The sequence below is a fragment of the Gossypium hirsutum genome, chromosome A07, assembly GCF_007990345.1.
Source record: "Gossypium hirsutum isolate 1008001.06 chromosome A07, Gossypium_hirsutum_v2.1, whole genome shotgun sequence".
NCBI lineage: Eukaryota > Viridiplantae > Streptophyta > Magnoliopsida > Malvales > Malvaceae > Gossypium > Gossypium hirsutum.
Window position 1 is genome coordinate 10,257,602 of NC_053430.1, and position 19,531 is coordinate 10,277,132.

The following is a 19,531-nucleotide window of genomic DNA, read 5'->3' on the forward strand; positions in this document are numbered from 1 at the left end:
GAGCACCTATTCGAGTAACCATTAGGGTTTAGAGTGGATCTACCTAGGGTGGGCTCTTAAGGCTCGCTATAAATGGTTTGGTTCTAAAGAAAATGGTACCTGAACCAGTTAATTCCTCGATCCTTACCCATTATAGGTTTATACGGACCGAGTTTAGTTCAGGGGAATACATTTCCCTATGGCTACACGGAGATGAAAATCTTAGGAATACCTAAGTATGGATGTATCCCAAAAGCGATCCACTATCCTACACGAAGGTGAAAACCTCACAAATGAGTAGTTTCTCACTCCCACTTAAAAGGGTAAGATCTATTGATCATGCGTTGCAATATGCGAATACATTCCAAGACTCGAGCTGATAAAACAAAGATCACAAAAAATGACGAATGAAATGCAATGAGAGGATCATAATTTTAAACCGAATTTTTAATTTTCGACAAAAAGACAAAAAATAATCAATTTGCAGCTTGACTCTCTTATTTGAGTCCCCAGCGGAGTCGCCAAGCTATCGAAACCATTTTTTCCTTTTAAAAACGGTTGACTTTTAAAGAAAAAAAATTAAAAATGGGAGTCGCCACTAATCCTTTTTTTATAAGGTGTGATCGGATCACCTTGTGATTGATCGTTTTAATAAAACATTTTGATTTAGTAAAACAATAATTTTGGTCTACGAAATTCGAAAAAATAGGTTCGGGAGTCGGTTACGTACGAGAAAGGATTAATGCCCTCATAATGCCCAAAATTGGTATCTAATTGATTAACTAATGTCTTAACGTCAAAAGTTGAAAACTTTAAAGGAATTTCAAATACGATCCTTCCCTTTTTATGCTGACTTAAAAAGATGCTTGGATAAATTAAAATGAGAATTAAAGACCCACTCGAATCTAGATAACAAAATGCCACATCCCGTGAGTTAGGACACGACATTTGAACCCTCGAAAATAAGCTTGCCTTTTAATAATTTTATTTTGCAAGTTGTACTTTGATATTTAAAAGGATATTCGGTTGTTTAGACCTATCGAGGAGAATCAAAACCCCGTAAGCTAGGGCACGACTTTCTCGAGCCTCTAAACATAGAATATTGCCTTTATTTTATTTAAAACTCATGTATTAAAAAAATAAAAAGATGTTCCGTTATTTAAGTTTAACGAGAAAGTCGAAACCCCGTAAATTATGGCACGTTTTCTTGAATTCCCAAAATACGAAATATCGCTTATTTTCAAATTTTCATTTATGAATTTAAAAAGATAATAAAATGTTTAAAAAAACATATGCATATTCATATGATTACGTTGAAAAATGGTTAAAATGCGGGAAGAGTAATACTTGGTGGAAAATGATAATGCAACATGCATTTGTAGTGACAAGGATTATAATGTGCATGATAAAGAAATGATAGATAAACATGAAAGTATTGAGAGGGACATAAATAAATAACAACGAAAAATCTCGAATGAAATGATAATAATACACCAACTTTGTGCAAATGAGCAATTATAAATAGAAATATGTTTTTAGAACATGCGCATAATAGCAAGCAAACAAAGGAACAAGAAAACATATATAAATGAATAAATAAATCAGATATACATAATATTGGATTGAAGTATCTTAAGAGTAAAAGAATATAAATAAATCAACAAGATGAAATTTAAATATTAAAATATGGATATAAAACAAAGCTTTGATAAAAAAAAGGGCAAATTAATGAATAAATGATACAGTGAATTAAACAAAAGGTTATATTAAAATCAGTACAAATTTTAAGGGTGTAAATTATAAATAAATAAAAACAATGGACCAAGCAGTAATGCGTGAAAACTAGGGGGTCATTGGGAAAATATCCCCTGTTCCCGAAACGACATCGTTTTCAGATGTCAGTTTCCTCTAATGGTCCTAGAACCAAGTTGAGAACAAAATCAAATTGAAGGGAACAATTAAAAAAATGAATAAAATAGAACCGGATTAAAATAAGAATCAGTGAAAATGCAGAGGGGTCATATGCATAAATATCCCTTTTTTTAAAGGAAACATGCAGATCCTCAGGTACTGGGTCGGGTCGAGCACGGGTCAGGTAAAACGGTGCGTTTTGGGCGTTTGATGCTTGCCCCAAAACGACACCATACCAGAGGACTTTAAGAGTGAATTCTTTTTTAGAAAAAAAATCATTCTATCTCTCATTTTTTACAAAAATTGAAGGAAACTCTCTCAATCCTTCTCCTATTTCCTGCCAAGGGGTCCGATGGCCCTTCGTCGTAGCCCCGCCGTAGACGGCGGTCGGAGGGCATAAAATCGACCCTTTTTGGCCCCTTTTCGATTCTCTTTTCCCTTTTTTTACAAAAAATAAAATCTCATTTGATTTAGAAATAGAAAAGGAAATGTTCCGAAAATACAACAACCCCCATTTTTCTTGCCTTTCGAACCTGTATCAGAGCTCTTATGGGCTTTTGGGTGTTTGGATATTGACGACGTTCGACAGAGGAGAAGGCCAATCGACGGGTAAGATTTCTAATACTTATTTATTTATTAAAAAAAATAAAAAAAGGGTTCATTTTTTCTTTGAATCTGTTTTCAATTGCTATTGATTGCGTAAAAAAAATACAAGATTCATGTGCGACTTTTATAGCCGAGCAATTATAATTTTCATTTTTTCCTTTTTCTATACTGTTATTGTTGCTGTCGTCTTTTTTGTTTGCTTGCAGGTACAGGGTTTGCTAGCTCGTATGGAGGTACGGAGAAGGTACGTGGCGAGGTGGTCATGGCTGTGGGCGCACGGAGGTCGTACGTGGGGGCGTTGGTTGCGGTGCAAGGGAACCCTAAGGTTCTTGAGAGAGTTTTGATTTTGGGTTATTTGGGCCAGGTTTATTTTGGGCCTAGTGTAATGGGCATTTGGAGTGTTAATTTGGGTTTAATTTTATTATTTTGTTTTTTATTTATTTGGTTTTTGGCTCAGGCTAAAATTAGGCCTTACAGATGACTAAAATAATTTTTTTTGTAAACTTAGGACAAAAAAAATCACTATACCAAAATTATAATGATATTGAGTTATGTAGATCACATTTTTGTTAGAAAAAAATAATTGTTTTTGTTAATTTTTTCAAATACTTTAGCTTATTGAAAATATTTTGTCAAAAGACTTCTTTAGTCTCTTTTAATTTTAAAATTGAGCAAATTAATCTCTTTAAAAAACATCAGAGTGATTTAATCATTATCAACTTTGAAAACGAGCAACTAATGACAATTAATCATTGTGATAATGTCTTTTGTTAATTGTATATTTTGATTGGTATAACAATTTTGTTTACATGTTCTGTTAATTTGGTATTGATTCTAAAAAATCAATAAATTTAGCATCAACATTTACACAAAGGTTGCAGGTTGAATTTGTTAACTTGAGACAGTATTGACAAAATATCTAAATTTTGAGAGCTAATTTTGTTATTATACCAATTAAAATTATGTAAAATTGACAGAAAAATTAAAAATAAATTATCATTGATTGCTCACTTTCGTAATTGATGAAGATTAAATTACTCTATTTTTTTTAAAAGGAACTAATTTGCTCAATATCAAAATTTTGAAAGTTACTTTAGAGGCTTTTTTTTACTAAAATATTTCAATTCAGTAATTTGTTGGGTATGTACAAATAGAAGAAAACTGTTGGGCCAAGCATTGACTCTCTAAGCCCAAACAATAGTAACACTAATACATGGCAGAGCAGCAAGAGAAGAGAAGAGAAGAAAAGCCGCAGGAACCAATAATCCCTCCATTTCCCAGCAGAAAATTCCAGCGATGGGTTACATGCAGGAAGCTCGTGAGAATCATGTCAAGAAGAAAGTTGAGGAAGGTAATAAATTACCCTCTGAAAGGGAGAATGAAAAAGAAAAACTTAAACCCATTTCTCATCTAACCCTTGCTTTTGTTTATGTTGAAATTTTTTTCATGAAAAAGGAGGGGAGGTTTGGTCATAATTTTGAGGTGGATTAATTTGGGTATTTTTTTTTCAGCTTTGAGGAGCAAGATGAAGCAAAAAGCACTAAAAGAATGCGATGAGTACACTTCGAAATATGCGCAGTGTGCCGCTGGGAAGACTCTTTCTATCGTATGGCAATGTCGTAAACAAGCTAAAGAATTGAATGATTGTCTTCATCAATTGTAAGTTTGTTTTCTCTCTCTTCCCCCAAGTTTATACTTTATACACACGCATAAATTTTACATAGAGGAAACCTTTGCATAATATATCTATGAAGTTATTTTCTTCATTTTTCATCCTTGTCTCTAGAGTTAACAATGTCCTTTTCTTTTTCTTCGTACTGCGTTTTGTCCCTTGAGCAAGTTTGGTTTAGCATTGTGTCTTTGACGTGCATGTTTGATTGAGAAATGTGGCCGTTGATTGCACGTCTATGTTAACCATCGTTTAGGAATGTGGCTTAAAATGTAGTTTAGGGTTATGAAAACAATAGATTCTGAAATGTAGTATTTTAGGATGTAATAATTTTAAAATCCTTGTATGCATATATATATATTTGAAATATATATATCCTCTCTACCGACTGAGTTGGTTGATTGTTGTTAACTCCTTTCCCCAAGGAAAGCGTTATTAAGTTGTGCCAAGTGAAAGCCTTACTGATGAGAAGTGAAACTTGCCTTAAAATTTAAGGTTATGCACTTGCTTCCATTTGATAAGCCTGGTGACATAAATGTTTATCAGTTGGTTATTTTAACTACTAGGATATTATTGCTGATGAATATGATAGGCTTGTTGATATCCGATATTAGTATATAACAACATATAGGTAGTTTGAAGTGTAAAGTTCAAGTTTGGCTTAAGTTAGACTGTTCATATTTGTGTGATCTCAAGAGATTTTGCATTTTGATTCATTAATCAAGCTATTAACGAAGTGAAAAGAATAGAATGGCTTTAATCTCTTATACGATGGTATAATTATGAATAATGTGAGAGTTAGGCATTCAACTACAAATAAAATGGCTTATTCCCATTTTAGAAAAAAATTGTATCCTGTTTACTTCATTCCTTAAAATCTGCATATTTCATATAGGACTTCTCGAGATAACTTTCTCAATATTTTTCCATACATTCCTTATTACGACCGAATTACACTTATTTAATGTCATAAAACCTGAGAACTTTTTGTAGTTAGCCTTTGCCTACTTTGCATTTGACACATTTATAGCAATATATCTTTGGCAACCTAGCTTGGGCAATAGTTAGGTTACAGTAATACATTGACCCATTATTGTAGCATGGATTTCATTATATTCTTATAATATTGGGAGCTTTATTTTCAGAAAGAAAAACTGCATAAAAATGGGTTAGAGATGGAACCTGGAAATAAGTTAGCCACCTATAATGAAAAATATGTTCATCGATCTTCTGCACAACAAGTAGCAGATATTGACTTTGAAGGTTTGAAACCATAGCTTAAATTTAACTTTCAAGGACAGCGAGATTTAGAATTTAAACTTTATAATGCACAAATATCTTGCCCTATAGAAACAAATTGGTTTATGGACATTTTATTGTTTAAGTTATTTACAGGTCTAGATTGCTTATACTTTCCTTAATTTATAAATTTATATGAATAGAGCTTCAAGGTAATTATAAATAATGAAAGGACCCCATACTATTCTAGTGGGCAATTGTAATAATCTAATTGGATGGTTTATTCTGATACCCCAGATCACATTAGATATAAGCGTGAACGATAATGCCCATATAAGAGATTAAGTCCCACCAGACCAGCCACCTGAGTTTAAACTTTTTTGGTCTGTGGGTTTCTGCCCTAAAGGCTGTTTGACTGCTGATGCTTGGGCCCTGGGCATTGAGTATCCATGCCAATTGTTACTCTTTGCCTACTATGTCTTAAGTGTCTTGTGTAACTTTGTAGTCATTGTCAATATATGGCCCCCAAGTCTAAGATGCTGCTTGGGGGTGAAACGAGAAATGAAAAGAATAGTCTGCTTCCTCAAATCAGTATAGTTGAAAGCAGTTAGGTTTCACATTTGCCATCGTTGTATGGATTCTGGAAAGTCATGCAGTTAATTTAGAATGATGGTTACTTTGTGTTTTTCCGGTTTCCCTTTTCTTTCTTACTTCAAGAACTTGTTGAGAAATTTGAATCAAGGAAACTGCATACAATTATATATTTTTATAATATCCATGACGTCTGGTGGTTAATTTGAAGATTAACAGACACATGATGCAAATAATGGGAAAGGCTTTGATTTACTGTAATTTGAAAGAACTCAGTTTCTCTTTTTTTTTGGCAGCACCAATGATGCTGTCTTGGAAGAAATGAAGAAAGAATACATGCTTCAGGAAAATCACAGAGGATCTGCAAGAGTCTAAGATCATTCCGATTTCCTGCGCTGGCCACAGAGTCTTGCATACAAGTATTCAACGTACAACTTATTCGTTTTAATCCATATGCTTGCCTTGGAACTTCCATCTTTTGCAGTGTTATAGGGCAAATATCTATATGCATATTTATATATATGATGGTCCTATCTCCGATAGTTGCAAATACTTTGTGCATTGATTAAATCATGGATCTATCTGGAACTGCAGTTTGAGATTTTGGGATATCTAAACCAAATGTTGTTTTTTAGAGTAGAGTAGATTAACTTATGCAAGTCTTCTTTTCTGTGTTGTTTTCTTTTTTATTTCATTCCATGCATTGTATATAACTCCTCAAAGTCCATTGTTGTCCATCCAAATCCAATGGAACAGAAATTCGGAATGTTACCAACCAATCGTACTATACTGAAGATTTCTCATTCATTTATTTTTATAGAAATTAAGTAGATTTTGTTTTCATAAAAACTAAATTGTACACACTTTGTTATGGGTCTACTTTAATATTGTGTGATAATTTGATAATAAATGGATAATGTAATTCAGAAATAACTAAAATAATGAGTGAAATTTTGAAAGAAATTATAAAAAAATGAAAGCTATTATTGAAGTGATGGACTAAATTTTAGTCAAAGTTACGATTTAATTTATAGGTTTAAACATGGAAGGGTCCTAATGTTCCAAATTTTGAATCTTCAAATATCTCTTCAATGACGTTCATAATAGGGAGTTATGTCGACAATTGTTCTTTTGTAATTATTCTTCGAAATGTGTTTCTTGCACGGATTGCACTTCTTATCTTTGGTTTTTGTTCTTTAAACGAAAGGTGCAATACGGCAGATTCCCTTTATGTATATATATTGAGTATTGTCACCATGAAAATATAGAGGATCATGAAGGGATGCAGCCTCTCTTAAATAACATATACCGCATTTTCAGGCTAAATTGATTTTTTTGAAAATTTAAAGAAATAAATCGTATTTTGAAAAAGTGTGAAAACCTACCTGTTTGACAAAATATATTTTTTTCATATATGGCTAATTTTGCCTCCTTTTCATGTGATTCATTATCATCTCATCTTTGTTCCCTATTTCATGAATATTCTCACTTTATCAGTCACTAAACTTTAAAATATACAATTCAATCATTAAAAAATTTAAAATTGTTTTATTTGGTCATATCATTTTTTTATAGGTATAATAATAAATTTAATCTTTTAACTTTTATATTTTTTTATCAATTGACTCTAATTTTATATAAAAATGATAAAATGTTTTAAAATTGTTTTTAAATAAATAAGAAAATTCTGAAAATATATAAAATTATAAATATATAATAAATACATAAAATAGATAAAAGAATTTAAAATTATAAATGCATAACGGAAATCGTTAAAATGAAAATAAAAAACAAAGTCTCATATTCTGTCAGGTATTAGGGGCTCTGTCTTTGCCTTTTTAAACTCCATGCCCATCTTTTCCCAATACCAGTCCTTCACTCTTTTAAATTTCCACTTTTAGGCGTTTTATTTCATTCACTCGACTATTCTATTTCATTTTGCTTGGATCAGTGTTAAGGAGAAGTTTCTTTCGAGTGTTGTTATTTATTTCGAAAGGTGCTCTAATCTCACCGAAAGCCCCCAAAACTTGTAGCGATCCAGCTCGGAAGGTGTAAAACAGTCGACAAAGGCACCAGCAACGTGTTAGAAAATAAATTTAATTGTTGAAGTATTTGATGGAAGAATTGTTTGGTTTATTCGTATGCTTTATCGTCACGAATATATATAGTCGAGCTTACAAAATAAAATATTCAAAAGATAACAAATTAAATCTAAAACTATTTACAAATTTCCAGCAACAACCCAACTAGAAATAATGAAATATTACTCTAGTAAAATTAGGAGACTTATTCAAATGTATATAATACAATGGACCGGGTAACAAGTGTGATTGAGTTTCGGTCTGAATTAAATATAATACAATGGACCGGGTAACAAGTGTGACTGGGTTTCGGTCTGAATTAAAATTTTGAGATGCAAATCAAGGTAAGGAGAAATTGGAAAGTAAGCAAATTGATTTGGCATTAACCTTACACTGAAAGCTAGGGTTACTACATCTCAAGCTCTAATATATATTTTTTTATGAATTTATATATTTTTCACCATTACTCACTTAGCGGTGAGTGACTTTAACAAACCATTTTAAAAATTATTTTAAAAATATTAATGATTAAATTATAATTTTTTAAAGTTTAGTGATTAATTTGAAAATATTAGTCACCAAATTATAATTTTTTAACGTTTAATAATCAAAACAAACAATCTTGAAATTATTAACGAAAGCCGAACCTTCGTTTCCATTTAGGGAGCCACTGGAGTAGATATTAGTTTTCATTAGATTCACTGGCTTTCTTGCCGAAAAAAAGAAGAGAGAAATGACTAGGATGAATTACGTGAGAGAGAACGTTCCTCTCTCACGCTTCGGCGTATTGGTAGCTCAGCTTGAGTCCATCGTTGCATCCGCATCGCAGAAATCTCCCGACCCTCTCCTTTGCTTTGATCTTCTCTCCGATCTCCTCACTGCCCTCGACGATGAGCCTAAGGTCCTTTTTCCCAGATCCTACCTTTTACTATTTCAGTACACAAACTAATTGTAGAATTCTGTCAGACCGTGTTCCCTTTTAGTTATTTATTCTGTTTGTTTATGTGTGATATTTAGTGAAGTTCATGTCTGTGAAGATTTGACTCGCAATTTCTTATAAACTTCCGCATTTTAATTTGGTAAGAAGCGATTTAGTTCTGGTTTGAAATATTGGCGAGGTGTCACGTTTATCATTCAATAGTTAGCTTTATTATGAAAATGAATTGTGATTATACAGATTAATATAGATAAATCACTTGCTTCACTGAAGTACTTATTAGTTCCAAGTTCAATGTAAATGTAGTAGAAGGGGTCTGACATTTGGGTTCCAGTGTTTTTTGTTCTTAGATTTTAGTGACTTTGAAAATTTATTCTTTTGGAGTGGAGTTTTATTTTCTTGACTTGAAAATATTAAATTTCAGGAATCTATCTTGTTGTGGCAAAGAAAATGTGAGGATGCCTTATATTCCTTGCTTATTCTTGGTGCTAAACGTCCTGTGCGTCACTTGGCATCGGTAGCAATGGCAAGGATAATATCTAAAGGAGATAGCATTTCAATATACTCAAGGGCCAGTAGTCTCCAAGGATTTCTTTCTGATGGGAAGCGGAGTGAGCCGCAGAGAATTGCTGGTTAGTGAAGCTGCAAGAAACTGTATTGTGCTTAGATCATTCTTTTTAACTAGAAGTGGCAGAATGTCCTCGTAACTACAATATTGCCTTGGTACAAGGATACTTTTCAACAAAAACAAATAAGCTAGTATTAGCAATACCTTAGAAATTGAAAAAATCTTAATATTCAATTAAGGAATAAGTATGTTATTGTTATTTTCATCCTGATTTAATAAGTTAGCAGCCTTTGCTGTTAAAATTCAATGAAGGAATAAGTACGTCATTGTTATTTTCATCCCAGTCTAAGCAAGCTTTACTGCCAGCAATTTTATTATTCTTATTATTTCTTTGAATTACTACAGAGAAACTAGAGGTTTTCTATAAACCTACATTTTCTAGAGCTCCATCTTCTTTCTTACGTGTTTATTCAGCCCTAATTTTATTGATTTCTTGCTAATTTTTCTTAATCCCTTTCATTATAAGTTAATGCTCATAATCAATAAATTTGGTCCCTTTTTTCTTTTTGCGGTGGGAAGGCCATAAAATTTTCTTACTGAAAGACTGCTTCTCATGATCTCAAGAGGATTTGTTTTTTCCTCTATAGATATTTTTTGAATTATAGATTGTTTCTTGTGTTATGAGCATTTGATTTGAATTTGTAGGTGCTGCACAGTGTTTGGGCAAGTTATATCAGCATTTTGGAAGAAGAATAACTTCGGGTTTGCTTGAAACAACTATTATTGCTACAAAACTGATGAAATATCATGAGGTATATTCTTTTGATATGCATTTTTTTTATACAATTTATCAACTGTAAGCCATAAAATTTATGTGAAAATATCAGAGAAATTATTGAAAGAGAAAAGCAGTGATGTCAAGGTGCATGCCTAGGTGCAGTATAAGACAAAAAAAGTGCTTCAGACACTTTTGGTCGATCATGTGTACACCTGGTGCACCTAAGCATGCTTTCTTAAGTCGATTAAGTGCAAAAAAGCCTTTTGATTGAAGCCATATTGCATTTGTTTTATTTTTGTTTAATTTTTTCCAGTAACTGTACTTTTAGCTGTAAAATGAAGGGATAATATCAAACTCTTAATTTCTCATATTTGAGTTTTTAATCAGCATATTGGCCAAAAAAAAAAAAAGAAAAAATAAATTCTGACCTGTTTTGTAAGATAAAAGTGGATCACTCTTTGGGTTTTATTAACAGCATTATATTTCTTAGGCTTATATATATATGTATATACACATGCATGCACGTATTGCACCTTATTTCATTCAAGTGTGTGGTTCTTTCTTTAGAACCTTTAGCAATATAAGGGGTCTAGTGCCTTTGAATGTGCATTGCGCCCTTAACAAAACTATGCAAAAAACAAAAACCCTGATATCAACAATTTGTTAATCATTTTCCGCTACGGTGCTATCAAGAATTTGGTAGTTGAAAAATTGTTGGTATTAATTTTATTACTCATTTATGCCTGTGTCTTTAACATGTTTATCTTGAATTTTAGGAGTTTGTGAGACAAGAGGCTTTGCTCATGCTTCAGAATGCTTTGGAAGGCTGTGGTGGTAGTACTGCTGCTTCAGCATATACTGAGGCATTTCGTCTCATTACAAGATTTGGCATTGGAGACAAAGCTTTTGTTGTTAGAATAGCTGCAGCACGTTGTTTGAAGGCTATTGCCAACATAGGGGGACCTGGTCTAGGGGTTGCAGAATTTGATAGTTTAGCTACATATTGCGTCAAGGCAGGTGTTCTTCTTTGTTATCTTCTTCTTGTTGCATTTTTTCTTAAAGTACTTTCTTGATCTCTTATATTTTGGGGTTGTTATCTATCTGCTATTTTTACTTCTATTCTCACTAGGCTCTTGAGGATTCAGTAACTTCTGTTCGGGATGCATTTGCTGAAGCTCTGGGCTCATTGATTGCTCTTGGAATGAATCCTGAGGCGCAGGTATAGACATGTCAGATTTTTTTTTTATTTCTTGTTTTCCCTTTTGAGTTTATTTAAACTATCATTATAACTCTTGCTAGGTTCAACCAAGGGGAAAAGGCCCTTTTCCTCCACCGAAGAAACTAGAAGGTGGTTTACAGAGGCATCTGGCTTTGCCTTTCACAAAAGGTATGCTCTTGTTTGGTTGGATGTTATTCAGACCTCTATTATTAGTCTAAAATTGTTTATCGTGCCAATTTTTATTTAAATAGATATTTTAGGCCAGTTTAGTCATGGTTAGCTTCTGATTTAGCACCTTTTGATGCTTGAATAATTTGTCAAGGATAATAACATTTCATGATCTAAAAGTTGGTGCGGTGACCCGGAAGATTTGCAGCCTTTGATGTTCTTATCTTTTCTTCTTTCTCATAAGCATTTGCTTTGAACTGTCAATGAATTTTCTTCAGTAACATCTTGTATTTCTTACTGTGAATCGAGAGAAAACAGAAAAATGGAGAGAAGAAAAAAATATGATACTGTCATGAGAAGAAGGAAGATATAGAAGGGAGAAGAAAGGAAGGAAGAAGAGAGATGGAAAAGGGATTTATTTCTGAATATCTCAGCTTGATTATTTCCTCGAGCTTGAATGTGATTTTATACTGTAATACAATGCACATAAAAGGGAATCAACTAAATTACAGCCTACATTAAATCCTACAACTTACATTATTTACATCCTATTATAAGTCCTAAATTTACATCTATCATTACACTTACAAATTCTTTAATTTACAGCTAGTGGTTCTCGGTCAAAGGATATTCGTGTTGGCCTTACCTTATCTTGGGTGTTCTTTTTACAGGTATACTAAATCATTTACTTGCTCCATTTCCCTCTTAAAATGCATATCCTTTTGTCTTGGCTTTTAAAATCTCTCAATTAGAACAAATTAGCTTTTACTATCAAACAAGTAGCATGCCCAGTAAATTTCCTATCTTATGGGTTTACAAATGATGATGATTTAATAATTTTTTCTTTGAATTCTTTCTGGCAGGCAATTCATTTGAAGTATCTACATCTAGATATTGAGCTTCAAAATTATGCTTTGAACATTATGGACATGCTTCGTATGGATACATCTTTTGATGCCCATGTAGTGGTATGTGGTTGAGAAAATTGGATTTTAACATATCTCCAGATTTATTTATTGGGTGACAAATTGGAACAGAAAAGCATCAAAGAATAAGCAAAATCCCAGTGAAAAGTGCTAGTGTCTGTTATACCTTTATTGTTTTCTCATACATCTGATGTATTGGTATCTGTCTTTCTGTTTGGTATTCTTATTTCTGAATTTGTATTACATTAACGCATATATATCAGAATTAAGTAATGCTTATCTATAGAGGTTCATTTGAGGGAAGTTTATGCATGTTAAAGAAACTGTTGCTATATGTTAACATTTTTCTCATCTTTTGTTTGTGAATTTTTTAAAAATGTTTATGGGAAATTGCCTGTTCCAAATTTCTTGCATCATGCTTTGAGGATAGGTACTGGAAGTCAATGCAGATAATCTGGTGTAACATTTAAGCTTTTGGTAAATTTCAGAAATGTCTTACTGGATTCTTGTTCCTTTGTACAACAAATGTTTTTTGTTCTGTTCTGTAGGAATGGAATATTGCTAAAGGTTGAAGCATTGCTAAGTTTTTACTTGTACTAAGTTTATAAACAGAATAATCATGTGGTATTGTGGTTTCATTCAAAAGCTGAAGAGTTACCTGTTTTACTGAAGGCATGTGTTCTCTATATCCTACGCGTTGGTGTAACTGATCAGATGACGGAACCTTCTCAAAGGAGCTTTACAGTTTTCCTTGGAGAGCAGGTATGCTACAGATTCGTATTCTGTCTCCAGTCTTCATGAAGTTTCATTTCTAAATTTTTTTTCATTTAATTAAATTAAATTTCCTTTCCCTGTGGGTGGGTGTTGTGTGCTGGCGGACACTTGCAGCTTCAATCTCCAGAAGCCAGCCCTTCAATGAAAATTGCTGCCCTGCGTACCCTGTCATATGCTTTGAAAACTCTAGGAGAGGTACTCTTGTTAATGCAAAATTTTCCTCTCTCTTGTAAGCATTTCCCAAAATATATTTGATAATAAGTTTCTAGTAGATGATTATCTAGTGCACTTATAGGATGAAGTCTCCATGTTGATCATGATGTTTCCAAATATATTGTTTCATAAGTTGTTAGTTTTAGTCATTCTATGTTCCACCTCATACCAATGATTCAAAGAACATATATATTAAATCATAAAGTTTGGAGTGTAATTGCATTATGTATTCTTAACATTAGTTAGTTGCTAAAACGCTCACATCATTAAGTTCTCTAAGCTTGATACATGTTTTGTCTGTTAAGGAAGGTGAAAATTTTTGGAAAATGAATTTTCCTACTATGAATCATTGGTATGGTCCATATGGTTATCTTTTGTTTATATAAAATTGTGGAGATACATGCACATGAAAAAGAAGTAAATGTGTCATTTTTGTTACATGGATTTGACACTTTTGGTTAAAGTAACTTGTACAATACAAAACATTGCAAACAGGTATGGTATTGTGTCAACTTCCTCAATAATGCTAGGAATACAACATGGTATTTGTAGCCAAAACATCATATTTGGAAGTGTATTGCTTCAATTAGAATTTTTTTTATGTTTCACCAGGAATATTTGACAGTTAGAGATAGCAATCAGGCAAGTAGATGGTTTAGGGATAAATCATTTTGGCCTTGGCTCTTCTAGGTTTTAGGTTGATTTGGTTTGTATTTTGGGTTCTGATAAGCTTTTTGTTTAAATTTGGCTTGATTGTTTGCTTATTCCACTTTGGGACCAGGCTTTCTACTTGTTACCCAACTAATGGAACCAATTTAGATTTGATTTGGTTATTTATTTAGTAACTGCTATCATCACGTTGTCTCCCTGAAATTATTATTTGGCCAAGGAAAAAAGATTCTGAAGTTAGTGCTCATCTGGATGATGCAGTTTAGCTGTTTAATTCCTCTTATCTATGAACGCTCATGCAGTTTCCAGCTTTGCCACTCAATAGGTCATTATGACCAGTCTTGGAAGTTTTCTTGAGCTATGTTTATTTAATTTTCCCTTTTTAGGTTGCTTGTTGTCAGATTACAGTTTACTAATTAAGGAATATTTAAGTGTATCAGATAGGATTCTGTAAATATTTTACTGATTACTATCCCTAACTTTAAGGCTGTTTTTTTAGACAGCATCCCTAGAGTTAGTCTGTTTCCTAGTATAGAGTTTCCTAAGTTAGGCTTACTATGTGTATAAATATTTATAATGTCTTATGAATAAAATGGAATAGAAAAAGCCTATTCTTAACATGGTATCCGAGCCAGGTTTTTAACTCAAATTCTGGGATTTTTTTTCTTTGTCTGGCAACTTCTTCTCATTCCCGATCAACCCTCAAGCCTGTAGAATTTGTTCAAAAGAAACATGGCTGAAACTGTCAAAACCAGCACCACTGGAGAAGGGAATTCTCAAGAATCATCTGTTGAGTTCAGTAAAGAAGAAATTGAGAAGTTGAAGAATCTGCTGGGATCATTGGAAAAATCTCCTTCAATAGGTACTAGTGGTTTGGTTTTTTCAGGTATATCCTCTTCTCAAAATTCTAAAATCTCGGATATACCCACAAAAAGTTCTTGGGTCATTGACTCAGGAGCTACAGACCACATGACCCACTCCTCACAAAAATTTGTTTCATATACACCTTGCCCTAGTAGTAGAAAGATAACAGTAGCCGATGGTTCTGTGATCACAGTGGCTGGTCAGGGTGATATTGTTATAAACAAAACCCTTACTCTTAAAAATGTCCTTCATGTTCCAAAACTATTTACCAATTTTCTATCCATCCAAAGAATTACCAAAGACTCTAACTGTAGTGTGGTTTTCTATCACAATCGATGTCTTTTTCAGGAATAGAATACGAGGAGGATGATTGGACATGCTAAGGAAGTAAATGGCCTATACTATCTTGAGGAATCCAGTGGAGAAGTTAGTGCTCTGAATTCCTTACCATTATCTTTCATATCCGAATCTATTAAAACCAATAAAAACCAAATTTGGCTCCATCACCTCCGCCTTGGTCATCCATCGTTTAGAGTCCTTAAAATTATGTTTCCTTCATTGTTCAAAGGATTAACTGTTGAAAAATTCCATTGTGATGTCTGTGAACTTGCAAAACATAAACGTACCTCTTTTCCGGTAAGCAATAAAAGAACATCCGCTCCTTTTACTCTTATTCATAGTGATGTTTGGGGACCATCCACTATTTCAAATATTTCTGGGGCTCGGTGGTTTGTATCCTTTATTGATGATTGTACCCGTGTGTCTTGGATATTTCTTTTAAAACAAAAATCTGATGTAAGGTCTGTCTTTCCAACCTTTTACAACATGATCAAAACACAATTTGGAGCTGAAATAAAAAGGTTTAGGTCAGACAATGCCAAGGACTATTTCAATCAGTTTCTCTCACCATATTTCCAAGAAAGAGGCATTATACATGAGTCATCTTGTGTTAGCACACCCCAACAAAATGGTGTTGCCGAAAGAAAAAATGGTCACATTTTAGCTATTACAAGAGCCATCTTGTTCCAAAAAAATGTCCCTAAACAATACTGGGGGGAGGCTGTTTTAACTGCTACTCATATGATAAATAGATTGCCTACAAAAGTCCTTGAATCTCAAAGTCCTATGCAAGTTCTAGCAAAATTCTTTCCTGATTTTAGTACTTCAAGTAACCTTCCTCCCAAAATATTTGGTTGTGTTGCCTTTGTACATGTACATTCTCAAAATAGAGGAAAATTTGATCCACGAGCTGTCAAGTGTGTCTTTCTCGGTTATTCTTCCACTCAAAAGGGGTACAAATGCTATCATCCAGCTACAAAAAAATTTTATGTATCAGCGGATGTTACTTTTGCAGAACAAGAGAATTTCTTTAATCGTCCTTATCTTCAGGGGGAGATCTTATTCACAGAAGATAAGGACAGAGAATTCTTTCTTCTTGACATTCCAACTACTGTCCAGCAACCAAACACTCACATTCCAGCTCCTGTCCAGCAACCAAACACTCACATTCCAGCTCCCGTCCAGCAACCAAACACTCACATTTCAGCTCCTGTCCAGCAACCTGAAACAGAGCCTAATACACCCAAATCACAAAGAGGGATTCAGGACACTACTCGTCCTTTACTGGTTTACTCAAGGAAGAAGGCACCGGTGCAAGTTCAATCATCTTCTCCTCCTATACAACCTGAGGTAATTGCTGAACCTACTACTGAAACTACTGAAAATTTAGATGAATTTCCCATTGCTATTAGAAAAGGGATTAGAGCCTGTACAGAACATCCCTTGTACTTATTTTTGTCTTACAAAAATTTGTCCCATAACCACAAAGCCTTTCTTACTAGCCTAAATTCTATCTCCATTCCCAAAACTGTATCCGAGGCATTAGAAGATGAGAATTGGAAAAATGCCATGAAGGTTGAAATGGAAGCTCTTGAAAAAAATAAGACATAGGACTTGGTGAAATTACCGAGAGGAAAGAAACCAGTGGGATGTCGCTGGGTGTACACAGTGAAGTATAAATCAGATGGTTCTTTGGAGAGGTACAAAGCAAGATTGGTTGCTAAAGGGTACACTCAAATGTATGGAGTAGACTACCTTGAGACATTTGCCCCTGTTGCAAAGATGAGCACTGTGAGAGTGTTGTTGTCACTAGCTGCCAACCGAGGCTGGAAATTACAGCAATTTGACATAAAAAACGCCTTTTTACATGGTGATCTTGAGGAGGAAGTCTATATGGATGTTCCACCAGGATTCGGTCCAAATACAGGACAGGTAGTTTGCAGACTAAAAAAGGCTTTGTACGGACTAAAACAGTCCCCGAGGGCTTGGTTTGGAAGATTTACCAAAGTAATGCTCAAGTTGGGGTATAAACAGAGTCAAGGAGATCACACTCTGTTTGTAAAACACTCATCTTCAGGGGGAGTGACTGCTTTATTAGTCTATGTAGATGACATTATAGTGACTGGTGATGACTTGGAAGGAATGGAGAATTTAAAGAAATGCCTAGTAAAAGAATTTGAAGTCAAAGAGCTCGGTAAGTTAAAATATTTCCTTGGTATTGAAGTGGCACACTCTCGGGAAGGAATATTCATATCTCAGCAAAAATACATAGTTGATTTGTTGACAGAGACGGGCAAGTTGGGCTATAAACCAGCAGAGACACCCATAGAGGTGAACCACAGACTTGGAAATGCACTAGAAGATGCAGCAGTTGATAAAAGGTCATATCAAAGACTTGTGGGGAAGCTCATTTACTTGTCTCATACCTGACTAGATATTGCCTATGCAGTCGGTGTTGTAAGTCAGTTTATGCACAACCCCAAAGAATCACATCTTAGAGTTGTGTATCAAATTCTACAGTACTTAAAGGGCACGCCAGGTAAAGGAATCCTATTTAAAAAGGGGGAGAATTTAACCCTTGAAGCCTATACTGATGCAGATTATGCAGGGTCTATGGTTGATAGAAGATCAACCTCGGGCTATTGCACTTTCCTAGGAGGCAATCTTGTGACTTGGAGGAGTAAAAAATAGAATGTTGTGGCTAGATCTAGTGCAGAAGCTGAATTTAGGGCGATGGCTCTTGGAATTTGTGAGCTATTATGGCTAAAAATTATTTTGGAAGATTTGAAGATCAAGTGAGAAGGTCCAATGAAGTTGTATTGTGATAATAAGTCTGTTATCAATATTGCACATAATCCAGTTCAACATGATCGTACGAAGCACGTTGAGGTTGACAGACATTTTATAAAGGAAAAACTGGACAGTGGCTTAATTTGCACTCCATTTGTGTCCACTGATGGTCAACTAGCAGACATACTTACCAAAGGGTTGTCTGGAAAGTTGTTTCAGAAACTAGTAAGCAAGCTGAGAATGGATGATATCCACTTCCCAGCTTGAGGGGGAGTGTCAGATTACAATTTACTAATTAAGGAATATTTAAGTGTATCAGATAGGATTCTGTAAATATTTTACTGATTACTATCCCTAACTTTAAGGCTGTTTTTTTAGACAGCATCCCTAGAGTTAGTCTGTTTCCTAGTATAGAGTTTCCTAAGTTAGGCTTACTATGTGTATAAATATTTATGTAATGTCTTATGAATAAAATGGAATAGAAAAAGCCTGTTCTTAACACTTGTGGTAATATGAAGGGGAATACAATGATCTGTGAGATCATACTCATAGATTGCACCAGACATTTAATTTTCTCTCTAAAGTGATTCTTGTGCTCAAGCTAACTATGGAGCTCTCAAGATGAAGTTCATGGATATTTAATTGTTCTTATCCTATCTCTCCTAACTAAAATTGGAGCTAGATGGTAGCTAACTGTTGAAACTCGATTTAAATATCTTAAATTAACTATGGGATGTGAAGAATCCTGATTTATTTGTTTTCTTGGGGTGCATAAATATGCTAATATGCCTAATTCTTTTGGCCTTTGTATGTTACTGTTTGAAAAATGCTTACCTCTTCTATGATTATTTAGTTGAGTAATTTGTCTTTTATAAACAAAAATTTGACGTAAGAGGACTTAAGAAAATCTGATATTATTTCTATTTGTATGTGTGAGCATGTTAACATTGTGAATCCAATATGTCTTTATGTAGGTTCCACTTGAATTCAAGGAGGTGTTTGATAACACAGTTGTTGCAGCAGTATCTCACTCTTACCAGCTTGTAAGCTCGTTATACATCTCTTACATTTTACAGAAGTTAGACATATTTGGTTGCATTAAGAGATTCTCATAAGTTATTAAGTTTACTTGGTTTAGGTTTTATATGTATTTGTATTTTATTGAAATTGTTAGAAAAACGTTCATCCATCTGTTGTGAAATAAAATAAA

The 19,531-nt window shown here is 33.7% G+C and overlaps 2 protein-coding genes and 1 long non-coding RNA gene across 5 annotated transcripts in view; all 3 read left to right on the forward strand.

The window, feature by feature from the left end:
* The first annotated feature begins 2,185 nt into the window (after nt 1-2,185).
* On the forward strand, nt 2,186-2,936 carry LOC107934224 (uncharacterized). Its single transcript, XR_001693831.2, has 2 exons — nt 2,186-2,499; nt 2,703-2,936. It is a non-coding gene; the product is annotated as an uncharacterized lncRNA (long non-coding RNA).
* Nucleotides 2,937-3,676: 740 nt separating this feature from the next.
* LOC107934213 (uncharacterized protein DDB_G0275933) lies at nt 3,677-6,629 on the forward strand. Its single transcript, XM_016866591.2, has 3 exons — nt 3,677-3,847; nt 4,008-4,155; nt 6,292-6,629. The coding sequence occupies exons 1-3, from the start codon at nt 3,793-3,795 to the stop codon at nt 6,368-6,370; spliced, it is 282 nt and encodes a 93-aa protein (XP_016722080.1). The 5' UTR covers nt 3,677-3,792; the 3' UTR covers nt 6,371-6,629.
* A 2,088-nt stretch (nt 6,630-8,717) lies between these two features.
* LOC107934225 (protein SWEETIE) overlaps nt 8,718-19,531 on the forward strand; it is a 40,950-nt gene continuing 30,136 nt past the window's right edge. For 2 of the 3 annotated variants that reach the window (XM_041117547.1, XM_016866599.2), the window contains exons 1-11: nt 8,718-8,977; nt 9,438-9,645; nt 10,287-10,393; nt 11,136-11,372; nt 11,489-11,578; nt 11,659-11,746; nt 12,353-12,417; nt 12,610-12,714; nt 13,345-13,434; nt 13,561-13,641; nt 19,296-19,364. In XM_041117547.1, the coding sequence (XP_040973481.1) occupies nt 8,810-8,977; nt 9,438-9,645; nt 10,287-10,393; nt 11,136-11,372; nt 11,489-11,578; nt 11,659-11,746; nt 12,353-12,417; nt 12,610-12,714; nt 13,345-13,434; nt 13,561-13,641; nt 19,296-19,364 (1,308 nt within the window). In that variant the 5' untranslated portion in view covers nt 8,718-8,809. Of the gene's footprint in view, nt 8,978-9,437; nt 9,646-10,286; nt 10,394-11,135; nt 11,377-11,488; nt 11,579-11,658; nt 11,747-12,352; nt 12,418-12,609; nt 12,715-13,344; nt 13,435-13,560; nt 13,642-19,295; nt 19,365-19,531 lie in introns of those variants that run through there. The other variant, XM_041117548.1, reaches the window with a different exon arrangement.

Excerpts from the sequence above, each read along its gene's own strand:
- LOC107934213 (XM_016866591.2), top strand. The coding sequence starts at position 3,793 with ATGGGTTACATGCAGGAAGCTCGTGAGAATCATGTCAAGAAGAAAGTT. Across the intron at positions 3,848-4,007 it reads CAAGAAGAAAGTTGAGGAAG|CTTTGAGGAGCAAGATGAAG; the intron begins GTAATAAATTAC and ends TTTTTTTTTCAG. Across the intron at positions 4,156-6,291 it reads AATGATTGTCTTCATCAATT|CACCAATGATGCTGTCTTGG; the intron begins GTAAGTTTGTTT and ends TTTTTTTGGCAG.